The sequence below is a fragment of the Erpetoichthys calabaricus genome, chromosome 2 (genome assembly GCF_900747795.2).
Source record: "Erpetoichthys calabaricus chromosome 2, fErpCal1.3, whole genome shotgun sequence".
Taxonomy (NCBI): Eukaryota; Metazoa; Chordata; class Cladistia; order Polypteriformes; family Polypteridae; genus Erpetoichthys; species Erpetoichthys calabaricus.
Window position 1 is genome coordinate 178,951,276 of NC_041395.2, and position 19,273 is coordinate 178,970,548.

A 19,273-nucleotide genomic window follows, 5' to 3' on the forward strand; every position below is an offset into this window, starting at 1 on the left:
AGGGATATACCACAAATAGCATTATAAATGCAAGTTGCACTTTTATTATTTATGTATATAGCTTAGCTTGAAGCAAGGTCCATATTAATGCAGTTTGCCTTAATGATGGTTCAGTTGGTAAAGATTCCATCACCAAGTTGCACTTATTTTATTTTAATTTGGTGAATACTGTGTAATGCACATGGGCTTGAAGTCTTGGAAGTAATAGTATTATTACTGGAAGGTGCACTATTATTTATTTTATTGTTATTATTTATTAGTTTAAATATTATGCAGTTTAATAATGGTTAAGCTGTTTAAAAAGTCACTTTAACATGTCAGTGGACAGAGATTGTTAACATTAACAAAGTGTAGTTAGTTTACAAAAAATATTTACTATTTATTCCTTTTCTAAGACATGTTCAGAGCAATACGACTGTTGACAAGCACCTCTGGATATTTGACTAAGTCGAAATGCCTCTTTGGATGGTTGACCATATTGTATGTTGTCAAAATTTTAGTTTAAGTTGTTTGCAAAATTTGTTCAATAAAAAGGTTTTATATTTTGACTGCAACTGTCATGCAATGTGATTCCTTCTCTTTATTAGTGCCACCCCCTTGAAAACTATCACTTAATGGGACCATGCAAACCTGTATTAATACTTGTGTGCACATTAAGATGTTTTTTTGTACAATGTACAATTCTCATGACAGTGGAATAGGTTATTCTTAACCACATTTTCCACTGCAATTACTGGCTAACATCCACTCATGCATAGGAAAAAAATACCGTCCAATACCGTGAAACCGGCATAAATTTGAAAAATACCGTGATATAGAATTTTGGTCATACCGTCCAGCACTACTCTGGACATAAGCATGGGCTTGGAAGTTGACAATGTAGATGTGGAAGAGTTACTGGAGGACCGCAAGAATGAGCTCACCACAGAGGAACTAGAACACCTTCCTTCATAAGGAGCAGCAAAAGACGGTGGCAGAGGAATTGTCATCAGAGACAGAGGAAGTTCCTATTTCTTTGATTAACAAAATGCATGCGAAATGGGGTAAGGTGCGAAGTTTTGTGGAAAGATATCACTCTGACAAAGCTGTAGCAAACCACAACATAAACCTTTTCAATGACAATGCCATGTCTCACTTCAGAAACATTTTAAATGCAGGCAAAAACAAATCTTATTGGACAGGGTTTTAGTGAGACAGAGGCCCAGTGAGTCTCAAGCAGAGTCGAGTAGCACTAAGAGACAGAAAAGTGAAAGAGAGAAAAAAAAAATAAAATAAAACAACAGAAGGATGGTTGCCTGATGTTTTTATGGAAAAGTTAAGTTTTTATCCATATTTTATCTTTTTATTGTGTTTATTCTTTTTGAGTAAGATCTTACACATTTTCATTGTTTTTGTATATGATTTTATGCATGAAGTACCGTTATAAAGGTTTAAATAAGCAAGCACCTGGAGTTCGGGAATTTTACATTTATTCTTATGGAAAAATGGTTTCTTCTGAACAGCCTTAAGGAACGAATTATGTTTGACAACTGAGGTTCCACTGTTATATGTTTTGGTATCTTTGATAACTACACCATAACCCTGTGCTATTGACCGATTCTGAAATTTTTTGTGCCCCCCTGGTGTATGTTCTTCTAAACAGATGCTATATTCAACTTGAGCTCAGTGTATACCTTGAGCAAATTTCACACAGTCACACACTGCTTCTGTGATATCAAGTTATCCCTGAAGTTCTCACCTTTTAATTGCCATTAGATTTTATTGCAATATTTTTTTGTTCACAAGAATTACAAAACGCTTTGAAATCACTGCAGATATTTTTTTCTGGTATCTTCCAACTCACAGTATGAGAAAACCCCATATATGACACCATTTGATGAGTTTTCATGTCTAGTTGTGCAAGACATTGAGCTTTTTGGGGCTTCCCATATTTTTGGCCCACTACACCTGAACAATCCTTGTTTTGAGGCCATTTTTCATTCCATTACCATAAAGAGTAAATCAATAAGTATCTTTAACAAAAATGATCAGAACAGAAGGACATGATCATATATTTACATGTCCTTACATTTACTCCTTTTCACAAAACATAGAAAAAAGGGGATCAATAATATAGGCACATGGAGTGTTATTTTATGCTATTTCAAGGTTGATTATCTTGAATATGTTTTTAATATTTGATGATCTTCCCTTTAAGAGCCAGTCCCAGAAACTTACTACTGGCAAATTTCAAACATAAGAATGTGCTGCATCATTTTAGATCATTTCAATGTTAGTGGTTATGAATATGATGTTATTTTTGATTTTACAAGATGAATATGATGTATTTGAAGATGTCTGTAAAACATTGGAATGCAAATTCAGCTGCATTTATACAAGTTTTTTATTCAAAAAAACTGGAACACCGACAGACTGGACAGTTTTATAATCTATCACGCAATTTACATACATGTCCTACTAAATAAGTGTGGGTGTAATTATATATATATTTATTTCTCTTCTACTTACAACAATTCACTTAAATACTGTTTTTTTTCTTCATTTATTATTTTATGTGCCCATGTGATTGAAAAATGTTTTTCTTTTGACTAATAAATACTAAAACAGCTTGATATCCCTGGAAGGTTTTTTTTTAAATTGATAAACATTTGCTAACATTTAAAGTGAAAATATATGCAAATAATAAATGCGGTACTCCAAAAAATTATTTACACATTCACTCAAGCTGTATTAGTCTATCTGTGCTTTTTGTGGGTACAGCAGAGCTGTACCAATAATTTTAAATTTATAAATTGATTTAAGAGGTGTGAATGCACAAGTGGAAAACTAGGACTTTATTTAATGTCTGCCCCATACTAAGTGAACACAGCATGAGTGGAATAGTAACATCAACTTCTTTGGCTTGTTCTATCTAAAATATAATAAACTAATCTGAGATATGTAAAGCACAGTTGCCTTTATCAGAACAAACTGTGACTTAGAATCAAGAAACAAACACAACAATGTACAATGAAAATGCAATGAACCAGAAACAAAATGTGACTGCATAATCCAGAATTACAGGTTCTTAAAATTTTGGAATACTAAGATTTATACAGTGGAACCTCGAGATACGATCACCTCTGTATACGAGAAATTCAAAATACGAGGAAAGTATGAGCGAAAAATTCAGATCTAAATGCGAGCATTGGCTCGCGTAACGAGCCACGCTGTGGGTATAGCTCGCGGCTTAGCGAGGGGGCGTGGTAGCAGTTGCGAGTCGCGATCTGCGGTGTCTGCGTTTCTCACTTAAGTGCACAGGTGGGAAACTGCCCACATCCATGATTGTTCCTGTGGCTGATGGGCTGCAGCTGCCATGTCCTCCCGCATATATAGAGAAGCGCGAGCCGGTTAAAAGGGGAGAGAGAGAGAGAGAGAGAGAGAGAGGAGGGAGAGAGAGAGGAGAGAAGAGGGGAGGAGAGAGAGGGATGGAGAGGGAGGAGGGAGAGAGAGAGAGGAAAGAGGAGAGAGGAGAGAGAGAGAGAGAGAGGAGAGAGAGAGAGGAGGGGAGGGAGAGAGAGAGAGGAAGGAGAGGGGGAGAGAGAGGAGAGGGAGAGAGAGGGGAGAGAGAGAGGGAGAGGAGGAGAGGAGAGAGAGGAGAGGAGAGAAGAGAGGAGAGGAGGAGGTGAGAGAGGGAGAGAGAGAGAGAGCGGAGGAGAAGGAGAGAGAGAGAGGAGGAGGGGAGAGGAGAGGAGGGGAGGAGGAGAGGGAGGAGAGAGGAGGAGAGGGAGAGAGGGAGGAGAGGAGAGAGAGAGAGAGGAGGAAGGAGGAGGAGGGAGAGGGGAGGAGAAGGAGGAGAGAGAGAGGCGAGAGAGGAGAGGAGAGAGAGAGAGAGGAGAGAGAGAGAGAAGGCAGGAAGTCGGTGCGGGAGAGCGAGCCTGCGCAGGTGTAGCTGAACAGGCGAGCCAAACAGCTGAAGCAGGACGGTGTAGAGAAGGTCAGCTGCATTAAGAGTGTCTCGCCTGTTGCAGAGCCCGCAGGTGAGACGCTAGCAGAGAAGAAGCACCGGGGATTGTCATCTGTTTTTTAAAGACTGCATCCTTTTGACGTTTTAACCTCGTGTTAAAGGATTGTTATTCTTGTGTATTTTAAACCTCCACTTCACAACTGTTTTAAGGATTATTTATTTAAAGATTTATTGAATGCTCTACTGCACTTTGGACACCTGTTTTGATTCTTTTAATAATCAGTTATTATTTACCAGTGTTATTTATTAAAGGTAGACTACAGTATATATAATTTATCAGTGTTATTTGTTAGGAAAATGGATTTTTATGTTAATATATTTGGGGTGCGGAACGGATTAACTGGATTTCCATTATTTTCAATGGAGAAGTTTGTTCTAGATACGAGAAATTCGCTATACAAGCTCAGTGCTGGAACGAATTAAACTCGTATCTAGAGGTTCCACTGTAATTGAATTTATTTTCATGATGAAATTCAACAAAGCATTCTGAGAAGACAAGCTACAGTAAATTTCATTATACTGAAACTTCTACATGTAGACCCCACTATAGCCCTGTGAACATAAATCGCTAATTTGTTTAACTATTAAGTTTACTCTTTGGTATTTTTCTTGTTGTCATTGGTGTGGGGTGGATGGAGAATGCAGCATGGACCTCTCATATCAAGTCTTCCTCTCTCTTGTTTGTTCCTGCACTTTCCCTTTACAGTAATCACTCCTCCATCGCGGGGGTTGCGTTCCAGACCCCCCCCCCCCCCCCCCCCGCGAAAGGTGAAAATCCGCGACGTAGAAACCATATGTTTATATGGTTATTTTTATATTGTCATGCTTGGGTCACAGATTTGCACAGAAACACAGGAGGTTGTAGAGAGACAGGAACGTTATTCAAACACTGCAAACAAACATTTGTCTCCTTTTCAAAAGTATAAAACTGTGCTCCATGAAAAGACAGAGATGACAGTTCCGTCTCACAATTAAAAGAATGCAAACATATCTTCCTCTTCAAAGGAGTGTGAGTCAGAGAGAGAGTGAAAAAAAGCAAACAGTCAAAAATCAATAGGGCTGTTTGGCTTTTAAGTATGCGACGCACCACCGGACAAAGTAGCTGCAAGGAAGGGAGCAAGCATTTTTTAGAGGAGCGTCCGTATCCGCTAGGCCAGTATCTGAACAGCCCCTCTGCTCACACCCCCTCCCGTCAGGAGCAGAGAATGTCAGAGCGAGCGAGAGAGAGAGGAAAGCAAACAATCAAAAATCAATACGTGCTGTTTGATCTTTTAAGTAAGGGAAGCACCATGCGGAAGCATATCGCTTGCAAAGCAGCCACATGTAAGCCCAGCAAAGAAGGGAGCACTGTGAAGGTAATCTTTCAGTGTTTTTTGAGGAGCGGCCGCGTCCTCTACGGGTGCGAACAGCCCCCGTGCTCACAATATATTTGAGGAGTTTTATTTAATACATAAATACACGCTGTGGTTGGGTAGCTTCTCAGCCATCTGCCAATAGTGTCCCTTGTATGAAATCAACTGGGCAAACCAACTGAGGAAGCGTGTACCAGAAACTAAAAGACCCATTGTCCGTAGAAATCCGCGAACCAGCAAAAAATCCGCGATATATATTTAAATATGCTTACATATAAAATCTGCGATAGAGTGAACCCACGAAAGTCGAAGCGCGATATAGCGAGGGATTACTGTACAGCTTGTGGCTTGACAGCATGGCACACCAAGTGCTAGCAGCGTTGTTTTTCCCATGGCAAGTCTAATCCAGCAGTTAATTTAAGGTACACTCGTAAAACAGTGATACTAGTAAGTTAGTCCAATTACTCTCCCCACCCCAACTTGGACCCTACTGTCAGTCGGGAGTCCTTGGCTATAGTCTAGGTTTAGTCTATTCATTAATCCATCCCTTCTAAATAAATTGTTATATTCAGAGTGGAGGCTCTGAGGTTAAGGATCTGCGCTGGTATCCCGAAGGTTGCCGGTTCAAATCCCCGTCACTACCAAAAGAGATCCTACTCTGCTGGGCCCTTGTGCAAGGCCCTTAACCTTCAATTACTCCAAGGGCACTGTATAATGGCTGACCCTGCGCTCTGACCCCAAGGGGTATGCGAAAACTAACAAATTCCTATTACAAGAAATTGTATGAGGCGAAATAAAGAAAAAGAAAAAAAAATTTTTTAGACTGTTAATAATTAACAACTGTGTAAGTTAATACTTCTGTCTACATTAAAAGTTTTAAAGACTCATAATTTTACAGTTAGCTTTACTTTCCTGGAGATGTTTTCAATGTCCCAATTTGTTTTGAGGAGAAGAAACAAAAGAATAGAATGGGAGCCTCATGACTGAAGAACAATACAATCCAACACATCAGTAAACCTGCAGCGTATGGGACTTTTAATGCATGATTGAATTTACTTACTTCATTTAATTAATGATTTTTCAAAAATAACATGGTATAAATTAAATAGAGTATACCTGCATACACAAAAATTTTTGAAATTTTTAATTCTTTTTTCAGTGAATTTTTACACATTGCCACCAGGAAGTCAGGATGGTAAAATAAGTATAAAGCATTAAAAACATTAGACAAAACACAAGCACAAGCAAAACAGAGAAAAAGGGCTACTCCCTCAGTATTTGTTCAATACAACTTGGTTAGGATTGTTCATGCCCTAACAAAGTAATCTACAGTGATCAAACCTGACATGTGTGATTCAGTACAACGGTGCATTCGTAATGCATGTTATATCTTTGTGTGCATGCTTCCAAAATGACATAATTTTGCTTAAGCGTATTCATGGTACTGGGCTCCAAGGTGAAAGGGGTGCAAAAACATTAAAAGAACAATGAGGGGCTTGTGTCTTTCAAGTTGCTGGCATGACAGACCACTCTAAAAGTTCCCACACCTTATCAAATATATGATATTACATATCAAACTGAAAATGTGACGTATATTTTTTACCGATACCTATTACTGATAAAATAAGGTTTTGACTTTTGTGCATTTAGTCTTAGGTAACATGTTAAATATGTTTAATAATGTTAACCATTTTTATTTTGATTCACAGAACAAGACCATTCTGATGTGTCATAGACAAATGAAATAAAATGTGTATTTGACACCTCACCTACCAAATAGCCAATCAAAACTAGTGCTGGGCGGTATGACCAAAATTCTATATCACGGTATTTTTCAAAATTATGCCGGTTTCACTGTATTGGACGGTACTTTTTTCCCCATGCATGAGTGGATGTTAACCACATTTTCCACTGCAATTACTGGCTAAGAATAACCTATTCCACTGTCATGAGAACTGTACATTGTACAAAAAAAACATTTTAATGTGCACACAAGTATTAATACAGGTTTGCATGGCCAATAAAGTGATAGTTTTCAAGGGGGTGGCACTAATGAAGAGAAGGAATCACATTGCATGACAGATGCTGTCAAAATATAGAGCCTTTTTATTGAACACTGTTTGCAAACAATTTAAACTAAAAATTTGACAACATACAATATATTCAACCATCCAAAGAGGCATTTCGACTTAGTCAAATATCCAGAGGTGCTTGTCAACAGTCGTATTGCTCTGAACATGTCTTAGAAAAGGAATAAATAGTAAATATTTTTTGTAAACTAACTACTTTGTTAATGTTAACAATCTCTGTCCACTGACATGTTAAAGTGACTTTTTAAACAACTTAACCATTATTAAACTGCATAATATTTAAACTAATAAATAATAACAATAAAATAAATAATAGTGCACCTTCCAGTAATAATACTATTACTTCCAAGACTTCAAGCCCAGGTGCATTACACAGTATTCACCAAATTAAAATAAAATAAGTGCAACTTGGTGATGGAATCTTTACCAACTGAACCATCATTAAGGCAAACTGCATTAATATGGACCTTGCTTCAAGCTAAGCTATATACATAAATAATAAAAGTGCAACTTGCATTTATAATGCTATTTGTGGTATAGCCCTACTGTAGCGTATTAGGGCCACGGTGAAGAAAAAAAAAAAAAGGACACAGTGAAGAAAAAAAAACTATGTCGAGATTAAAGTCGACATTTCCACTTTATTTTTGTAGTTTATTATGTCATTAAAAGTGGAATGTCGTAAACTAAACTTCATCGTAAACGCAATGTTTAATTCACTAGATTTTCTCAAACCCCGTCATAAGTTAATGTAGCACATTAAATGCTTTGTGTTAAGTGTTCCCTACGCATTACGTGCTACTTAAACTAACTTCCTCTTGCATTAACACTAGAATTACCAGTCTACGAAAAAACTTGTAGATCCGGCCCACCTTAAAACTGTTCTCACCTCTCTTTCGTCTTCTAAATGTGCCGATTAAGACGGGCAGCAAGTAGCCGGCTATTCCATCCCCCACCGTCGCAGAACGTTCACTAAGTTTTCCCAGCTCATGCCTTGTTTGATTATCTGGAAGTGACTGAACTGCTGGAGTTTTAGAATGGAAATAATAGATCGTTATTTGGAATACACGCATGAAATGCGTGTTCCATTTCTACAGTAATAGATAGATAGATAGATAGATAGATAGATAGATAGATAGATAGATAGATAGATAGATAGATAGATAGATAGATAGATAGATAGATAGATGGCGGAGAAGTGAGAACGGTTTTAAGAAGCAATTTAAGGTGGGCCAGATCTACGAGTTTTTTCGTAGGCTCTGGTAATTCTAGTGTTAAGAGGCAGCGATCGCCGCACAGAATACATTCACTTCATGATATCCCTGCTCTCTGAAAATGTAGAATGCTAAGATAATTTTTCATGATGAAATGCATTAAAGCAGGTATTAAACGTGCATGGTAGTGAGGCGGTAGTGCTGCTCCCTCGCAGTAAGGGGTCCCCAGGTGTACGTTCAGTGTAAGGAACTTTATGGCAGGTGTCACGAGGCTCTAAAAAACTTAAAAATTGTGTAACTCGTCCATTCAGGTTTGCACCCATCCCAGCAAGCATTGTGTACAAGGCAGGAGGAAATCCTGAACGTGGCGCCAGCACATCGCAGGGTGAATACGAGCAACACATACACTAGCAGGATTAATATAACATAACAAAACCCGCCATCTTACATGACTTTGAAAGGAAACTGAAGCACGCCGAGTAAACCGACCAGAAAAGCATGCAAATTCAAAGCAGGGAACACCTGGGACCCCATTGCTGCAAGGCAGCAGTGCAACCTCTGCGCCACGTCATCATGAAAATTATATCAAGTATTTATCTTAGCATTCTAAATGTTCAGGGAATAGGACTATCATGAAATTAATGTATTCTGTGTGCTGCCAGCGCCTCCTCTTAGTGCAAGAGGAAGTCAGTTTAAGAAGTAGTAGTGATTAACATGGCTCTGGGAACACTTAACACAAAGCATTTAATGTGCTACATAACTTATGACAGGGTTTGAGAAAATCTAGTAAATTAAATATTCATTTTAAGATGAAGTTTAGTTTACGATGTTCTACTTTAATAACAAATTACGAGAATAAAGTCAACATGTCGACTTTAATCTCGATAAACGGTGAGAATAAAGTAGAAATGTCTACTTTATTCTCGTCATAAGCATCGAGATTAAAGTGGAAATGTCGAGAATAAAGTCAACATGTCGTCACACTATTACACAGTACCAGGTACATTACACAGTATTGAAAAAAATAAAACAAGTACAACTTGGCATGCAGTATTATCCAGTAGTATAGAAACAGTATTCACACATTTGAACATAATGGTCCACATCCAACCTTTTAAATGTAAAGTATCTCCAGACAACAGACGTGACTCCTTTTTCCAGCAAAAGTTCTTCTGTGTCATCATGTTCAACTTTATCGTCTGCTACAGCTTCAGTTTCGGAATGTTCTCTGTCCATTTTCACCGCGCAATGCATGTACTCCGTTGTATGCTTGTTTAGCGGTGTAGCAGTGAAAAAGGTCCCTCTTAAACAGTTTCCCGCTGCGCCATGTTCCGAACGTTGTTTAGGCAATTTAAACCGGTGTTGCGGTATAAGAAAAATCCATATCATAACAAAAATAAAAACCGTTTTTTGGTATGAACCGGTATACCGCCCAGCACTACCCAAAACTCAAAATTTCAGTATTCAGTTTCTTTGCATCTTTGGGTATATGGCTGTAGCTGTAAATTTAAAAGTTTGCAGGCAACAAAATAATAATATCTACTCTCTCTCTATACATCTATCTATCTATCTATCTATATATCTATATAGATATAGATATATCTATCTATATCTATATATATATATCTATATATATCTATATATATATAGATCTATCTATATCTATATCTATATATATATATCTATATCTATATATCTATATATATATATCTATATCTATATATCTATATATATAATATATATATATATATATATATATCTATATATCTATATATCTATATCTATATATCTATATCTATATATAAAATCCCAAGCCTAGGTTTTTTAGCAACAATTTTATGTGACGTTTTTATGTCACGTTTTAAATCAGGCTTATTTTAAAACCTGCATATATATGTTTGGTATCATTCATTTCAGAATTTATCGAACTGTAATGTGATATTGTTAAGATTTTCAGGTTCTTATTCTGTTTTTAAATTATAAACTAAAAAATATCAAGAACTCACGTCCCGTGAGATGAGACTTTGTGCCAAGGGATTTAACCACGCCCGGGGCCAGAAGTAAAAGACAAAGAGTAGATGACAATGACAGCCGCTGTACAGGCTTTTAAATGTTCAAAGCACTGTGTAAGATGCAGATCACGCGGAACGGCAGCAGCAGCAAGCCAGCAGCTGACCGAGCAAAGAAAAAAAGGTCACACATTGTGCAACTGGTATCGGCCTGTAGCTTAATGAGAAAACGAATGTAAAAGCAGTCTGAAATGATGCTGACAAAAATGCTCACTTGGTTTCAAGAGAGTGATTGATGCACCTTTGACAGAAGGGGGGGTTATATCTACACTCGCAATGCCACGGGAAAGATATCAGTAGGGATGCACGATAATATCGGATTTATATTTGTATCGGCAGATAATGGGTTAAAATAATTTTATCGGTATCGGACCGATGACTAAATTGGACCGATAATTCGAACCGATATTGATGACGCATTCACTGTGTTCCGGATGTGCCGGACGTTTAGGCGACGCTGGGCTACTGTGCGGTCTGCGGTGTGGAAGTTTTTCAATGTGAGTGAGAGTGACATAAAATATGCCATTTGTAACACTTGTTCGACTAATGTGCGAAATTTCAATACCACCAACTTAATTACACACTTGAAGACACGCCATCCCGACAAATATTCAGAATTCCTCAGAGCAAAAGAGGAGAATCCTGCACCACTGCGCACAAAATCAAAAACTGCAGTTGCTCAATTTGTTGATCAGTTACTTGGAAAATCAAAGAAATTTGATAAAGATAACCCTAAAGCTCAAACAATTACTGCAAAGGTGATGGAATTTATTGCTCTGGACGATCAGCCGTTTTCTGTTATAGAAAATACAGGAGTTCGAAGGCTGCTTGAGTATCTCGAGCCCCGTTACCAGATACCCAGTCGCCGTTATTTTTCGGACATAGCGCTTCCAGAGTTGCATAAGATTGTGGAAAGTCATGTGCACACACTCCTTGCTGAAGATGTCACAGCCATAGGCTTTACCACTGATATATGGACATCTGATATGAGTGCTATTAGTATGCTTAGTTTAACTGCTCAGTGGATCGACCGCAAGTTTGAATTGCAGAAAGCAATCTTGCACGCCCAAGAATGCTCTGGATCACACACGGGTGCTGCACTCTCTGTAGCGTTTAAAAGAATGTTTGAAACATGGAAAATACCCAAAGAAAATGTTCATGTAGTATTACGAGACAATGCACGCAACATTGCAAAGGCTATGGAGGAATGCGGGATCCCAAGTTTGCCATGTATGGCTCATACTTTACAGCTTGCCGTGAACGATGGCGTACTATCCCAGCGCAGTGTCTCTGATACAATAGCGATCAGCAGAAAAATAGTCGGTCACTTTAAGCATTCACAATTAGCCAACTCGCGTCTCAAAAACTACACAAACTGAACTTGGTATGCAGCCGAAAATGCTTCAGCAAGATGTTTCGACTAGATGGAGCGGCACATTCTATATGCTGCAAAGCTTGTTGGAGCTGAAAAGAGCCCTTGGGGCTTATGCCTCCGATTTTGAGTTACCTGCAACTCTAACGCCTAATCAGTGGGGTTTGATTGAGAACATAATCACACTCCTTACTCCATTTGAACAACTGACAAAAGAAATTTGCCAGTCTGAAGCCTTGGCTTCTAACGTTATTCCCTCAGTTAATGCCTTAAAATGACTGTTGACTAAAAGTGCTCATACTGACTTCGGAGTCAAAACCAGTAAAAGCGTTCTCTTGGAGTCTGTAAACAATCGTTTCATTGAGATTTACAAAGAATCCATGTACTGGGACAATTAACAGATAAAAACTAGATGGAATATTCATTTATGGCTTAAATTAAATAAAATGGATGAATGCTGAATGGACAAGGTTTGGATTATTAGTATTATTTACATTGTAGTGCATCATTTTTTGCCTCACCCCACCAATGTTTATAACAACACCCATGCATGACACTCCTCAGCATATACACACAATAAAGCCACACATTTGAAAAGATGAGTTACCAGTTACTAACTTAAAAATAAACAAGGAAAATAAATATTTCTAAACTATACATTGAAAAGGAAAAAAAATGAAAATTTGGCTTCAGATTTCACAATCAAGTATGTTTGATACTATTACCATATTGCTTATTCAGAGAAAAAACAAATTTACCTAAACATTAAATACTTCTAAAAACAGTAACTCAATAATGAGGTGTAAAAAACCATGTGACAAAAGTAAAACTAAAGAAAAAAAAAGAAAGGAATGAGAGATTTAAAATCATAAAACTGCAACTTCCACAGTTGGCAGTGTAAAAGACTTAATTGTTTTCATTAAAACAATCAGATTTAGAATTCACTTTATTGGTCAGGTACACTAATGTGTATTAGAAATTTGTCTTGATAGTATTGGTGCAACATACATCAACAACAGAGAATGCAAAAGATAAAATATAAGAAGATAAAATATAAAATGATAAAATATGATGCAGCATACAAGGACAATATAAAAAAATAAAAAAGATAGTAGGATTACAAATGTCCAGGCAGTCTAGTGTGCATTACATTGATACTAAGTAGAAGCTCAGACCTGATTAGTAAGAAGAATTGCACATGGAAATAAACTGTTCAGGTGATGTATTGTTTTAGCTTTCACTTCACAAAGGCTTTTGCCAGAGGGAAGTCTTTGGAACAGGTGATGCCCTGGGGGTGTCGGATCAGCAATGACCTTTGCAGTCCTCTTCCTTATTTTGGACTCATATAGGACAACAATGTGCAGTAAGTTACAGCCTATGATCCTTTCATAGGCGTTGATGATGTGTTGCATATTGGCCTTAGCCCGAACAGAGGCAGCACTTAACCAGACAGTTACAGAGGAGGTCAGAATGGCCTCGATGATAGCTGTGTAGAATTGGACCAATAATGCTGGAGGGAGATTGAATTTAATCAGCCGATGCAAAAAAAAATTCTCTGATGGGTTTTCTTAAGGATGTATGTGATGTTATTGTCTCACTTATGGTTTTGTGACGGTAAAGTGCTCAGTATCTTAAATGATTCTGTCATCCCAACAGTTGAGACATTTATAGGAAGTGATAGGACAGCACGTAGCCGTTTCCCGAAATCCATGATCATCTCCAAAATTTTTTGAAAAAATGTTTGATTTTCTACCTCTTCTCTGTATATGGACTCATTATAGTTTGAAATGAGGCCTTAGTGTTATGTCATCTACAAATTAAAGAAGTTCGACATATGAACTGCCAGAGGTACCGTCATTTGTATAAAGTAAGAAGAATAGTGGGGAAAAGGACATATCCCTGCGCTGCACCAGTACTAAGAGTTAATGGGTCAGACGTGTGCCCAAACGCACGTACTGCTTCCAATCTGTAAGAAAGTCTGTGATCCAAAGGCAGATTGAACTAGGCAGGTTGAACTGCATGAGTTTCTTATCTAGGAGCTATGGAATTTCATCGTACTGTAAGCAGAGCTGAAGTCCACAAACAACATCATCACATATGCTCCTGGCATAGCAATGTGTTGGTAAATAAAGCTCACACTTAAATTCACTGCATCACTCATATACCGATTGGTTCTTTATGCAAACAGAAATGGGTAGCATTCTTGAGGTAATTCAGAATAAGGTGTTCAAAGGTCTTCATTGCCACAGGGGTTAAAGCTATTGGTCTGTAGTCATTCAATAAGAATACATATAAACATACTTGCTTACCTTTCTAAGTTTACTGAAAGTGGGCAGCTTTGCCAATGAAGTTAGGCCTACATTTATCATGCTAAGAAACTGTAAATCTTTAAAATCCTCTGTGAGACCTTCAACTTCTCCATCACTAGAACGACAGTTATCAACCACTAGATCTGACACCTAAAAAAAAAAAAAAAAAAAAAAAAATCAGTTTTGAAATAAAGCAATAAAATCAATGAAATCCCATTTTCTTACATCTTCAAGCATGATTCCTTAAACCATGCTCTAAAAATGCATCCCCAAATTAGACAATTTTTCCTTTGATTTTGCAATTTCCTTACTATTTGACTAGATGTTTGAAACTCCCTTCATAGAATTTTAAGTACAGAGCTGCCATCGTCATAGCCATGCATCTTGAATCTTGCACTACAATCTTAATATTCAAAACTGAAAAAAATCAGAAAAGTTCTTTTTATTAAATTAACCTTACTACGGCAATAATGGAAACCACGTTGATGCATTTGTAGTCCTAAGGGTCAGGTGGTCTAAAATTATTAAATTATACTTATTTTAATCTTAAGGTGGAATACCAGAACCGTATATGGTGCAAAATGGCTTTCTGAAGGTATCTGAAATACATGGTAAAAATCACTCCAAAAGAGATTTACAGACTGCAATATTCGTTATTTATGAAAAGAGAAAAAAGAAAAGAATCATACCAGACTTGATAGTTAAAATGATTAATAGACAACACTGAAATCGTCTGATAGTCACTGTTTGCATCTTTCATATGCAATAAAACACTGGTAGATTATAGGATTTTGAGTTATGGTAAATCTATTCATCAATTTGCTATAGCAATTATCCTGATCAAGCTTGCCGGGAACTGTCACCTAACTGAGATAGCTTTTGCGGCAAGGCAGTTTACAAATCCAAATATGGCGCCAGTCAACTTTTAGAGCATACTTGTGCACAAATTCATATATACTAAAACTGAGCCACAGTACCCAAGGGAAAGCCATATAGCCACAGAAAGAACATGCCAATTCCACAAGGATAACAAGAAACCAGGGTTTTAGAACAGTGAGGTAGAAATGTAAATTACTGTGCCAATAAGCTACCTAATTCCTGGGACTAGGAATGTCATGATACCAGCATTTTTGTATTTAGTACCAATACCAGTGAAAATTTATGATAATTGATATCTTTCGATATTATGGTAAAAATAGAAATCCCATTCAATTGCTTTTTATTAAAGCACCTCCACTTATTGAAGTGAACAATATAGGGCCTTTGTCTGTAATACAGTATAAAACACAAATACTAACAGTAAAAACAGCTTTAAAATTCTGGTATATCCATCAAGAAGATGCCCAACTATCACTTAAGTAAACTAGGACTGGCATTCATAAAAACCAAAATACAAAGTAAGGCTTGAACTTTATTGTGTGGCTGAGATGGGAATCTCCACCGTGTAACAACAAATGGGGTTTAAAATCTTCAGGTGGATTTCAGCATAGTGTTTATAAAGAACTAGTCATTTAGCCCGTTACAATAACGGGCGCTAGAACAGTAGTGCATAAACGTTAGTAGGAACAGTCTATATTAAATGGCAAGGGACTTTGACCACATTCTTTTGTTGGTCGTATTTTTCTTTCTTTCAGCCTTTCTTTTGTTGATGTTTACTTGCTGAGCTGACCGTTCTTTGTGGGCTGCCGCCGTGTATTGTGTGTCTTTAATTTTCTGTGACAGTAATACTGTTTTGTACGGCTCTATTCAATAAGGGCGTGCACAGGCATCCTTCAATAAGGGCGCGCACAAAAAGGCGAGCTACAAAAGGGCGACCTCAATTGAGCGCGGCGAATAAAGGCGTTCGTAGATAATTTAATTCAAATGGCTCTGGAATACGTGAAGAGCAACAAAGGTGCAGATCTTTATTTACGCGCGCCTTTATTCGCCGCGCCCAATTGAGGTCGCCCTTTTGAGGCTCACCTTTTTGTGCGCGCCCTTATTGAAGGATATCGTCTTGTACGTCCGTAATATACCTTTAATTTTCTCTGGCGGTAATACAGGCGTGCGCGTCGGTAATATGCCTTAAATCTCCTCTGACAGTAATACTGGCTTGTATGTGGCTGTAATATGCGTCACTGTATTGTGTACCTTTAATTTCCTCTCGCAGTAACACTGGTTTGTATTTCCATAAAACGCCTCAAACTTTCTCTGACAGTAAGATCGTGCATTGCACCATGCCCCGCGCATGCGCACTTCACCAAGATGCAACTCTGGAGAGGGCAACATACAATACAGCGTTTTACACGCTGCATACAGCGATTCACATCCGCGACAAATATGATTCTTCTTAGATGGTGCTGTCGCGTCCACCCTCACTCTCGAAGCATACTCACAGCCTGGTCATGTGCCCGATCGCACGAGCAACTAACAGAGACCCGCCCAGCAACTGTAAGACCATGGGATACCCCTCGCAAACTGTTCTACATGCCGCATACAGCGATTTACATCCGCGACAAACTGTTTTACATGCTGCATACAGCGATTCACATCTGTGACAAACATGCTTCTTCAGAGGTGCATGTGGAGTGTAGCAGAGACGAACGCGAATGACGCCCTGTTTTGTGAGATGCTGCGTCCGAGTTGGTGGGCGTGGCTCTACGAGTTGTTGTTGTATCCAATGACGCTGTGTTTTGTGAGTTGCTGCGTCTGAGTTGGTGGGCGTGGCTCTACGAGTTGTTGTTGTATCCAATGACGCCGTGTTTTGTGAGTTGCTGCGTCCGAGTTGGTGGGAATGGCTCTGCGAGTTGTCGTCGTATCCAATGGTCTTAGAGTTGGTGGGCGTGGCTCCGTCCTGCGTGCTTCCATGGGTGTCTTGCTAGAGCTGGCGGCTTACTGAATTATATATATAGACTAGCAAAATACCCGTGCTTCGCAGCGGAGAAGTAGTGTGTTAAAGAGGTTATGTAAACATATATATACATACATATACACATCCACATATACAAATACAAATTCACACATCTACATACATATATCTATACTAATAAAAGGCAAAGCCCTCACTGACTGACTGACTGACTGACTGATTGACTGACTCATCACTAATTCTGCAACTTCCCGTGTAGGTGGAAGGCTGAAATTTGGCAGGCTGATTCCTTACAGCTTACTTACAAAAGTTAGGCAGGTTTCATTTCGAAATTCAACGCGTAATGGTCATAACTGGAACCTCTTTTTTCACAATATACTGTAATGGACGGCAGCTCGATGGCCGTGGGAGGAGGAGTTGAGTGTCACGTCATCACGCCTCCCACGTAATCACGTGAAAAGACTGTGAATGCAGTAGGGACAAATGAAGGAGGAGCCGCAAACAGCGAAGAACAAAAAATTCATTAAACAATTGAGAAGGAAGCGAGTGAAGCATACAAGCATGTTCATAAGGGAAACAAAGCACGGTGTAAAACGTAAGTTTAAATTAAGTTTATAGAAACGCTCCCGCTGCGGATTGCAATAACATATTCGCGAGATAAAAGTTTAATGAGAAGACACGAGGTATAAACGAACCACACGCCGTAGCGCAACGTTAGGGGCAACAGTTTCAACCATTCTATGATCTGCCTCTCGCAACTGAAAGACGGCACATGGCGGATGTTAGCCCACTTGCTGACCGCAACGTTAGGGGCTTCAACTCTGGCGCTGATGATATTCGATTCTCGAGAGGGGATGCAGTGAGTGTGTATGCCTGATGAGCCCAGAATTAACGAGAAACACGTGTCGCATACTCTTTGCATTATTTGAAAGTAAACTATTAAAACCATTCTATGATCAGCTTCTGGGAACAGAAAGAGGGCATGTGGCGGATGTAAGGCGACTTCCTGACCAACCACAAGCGTAACCTGGCAGGTAACCATCCATACAGTCAGATTGTGATTCAGAAAACGAATGCCATGAATTTAATTACCACGATCTACATACTGTCAAATAAACGAAACACACGCCGTAGCGGGACAGCTGTGAAAAGCGAGGTTCACAAAAAAACAGATCCTTAACAAATTGTTATTGGTATATTTTCGATCCGTTTAAAAAGGTTTTACTTTCTTCTTAAAAAATTAAAAGCAGTACTTCGCCGCAACGAAGCGCGAGAATTTGGCTATATATATCTGCTTCTCACAATTAAAAGAGGGCACGTGGCTGATTTTAGACGACTTCATGACCAAACATAAGTGTTACCTCCCAGGTAGGGTTACCACTTTTAATACAAAAAAATAAGGGACGCATACTGCAGCGGGTGCCACATCCCAGTGCCAACAGTTTGCAGACTCTACTTAAAAGACCCGCCCTCCTCATTGGACAGTTAAAAAGACCAATCAAACTAACGATGACGTCAAGTATTACCCAATCAAAAGTAGGAAAGGCGGCATCTTCATAAAATGCGTGTAGGATGATTTGCATGAGACGCTGCTTTAAAAAAATGATAAAAAAAATACGGGACAAATTCCGTCCCGTATTGATTCAAAACGGGACGCGCAATTTCATTCTCAAATACGGGACGATTCCGTATTTTAAAGGACGGGTAGCAACCCTACAGTGCCAGGTAACCACCCATACAATCGGATTGTGATTCAGACTAGGAATGCAATGAATGTAATTACCCCGATCTACATACAAGGCAAAAGTCTTGCAACATTCAAAGATGATGGCTTGGGATAAGTACACCATAGAACATAAAAGAGCTTATGAAGCCTTGAACAGAAAAAAGCAAGATCTCAGAAATAGTAAAAAAAAAAAAAAAGGAGGTAATGTCGTTTTACTCGCTGTAGATTTTAGTCAAACATTACCAGTTATTTCACGAGGGAGACCAGCAGATGAACTCAACGCGTGTTTA

At 38.5% G+C, this 19,273-nt stretch overlaps 1 protein-coding gene across 1 annotated transcript in view; it reads right to left on the bottom strand.

The window, feature by feature from the left end:
• The window catches only part of anp32e (acidic (leucine-rich) nuclear phosphoprotein 32 family, member E), a 106,599-nt gene that overhangs the window by 45,077 nt on the left and 42,249 nt on the right, over positions 1-19,273 (bottom strand). Inside the window, exon 2 of the mRNA XM_051923654.1 lies at positions 14,410-14,559. Coding sequence (XP_051779614.1) covers positions 14,410-14,559 — 150 coding nt within the window. The remainder of the gene's footprint in view (positions 1-14,409; positions 14,560-19,273) is intronic.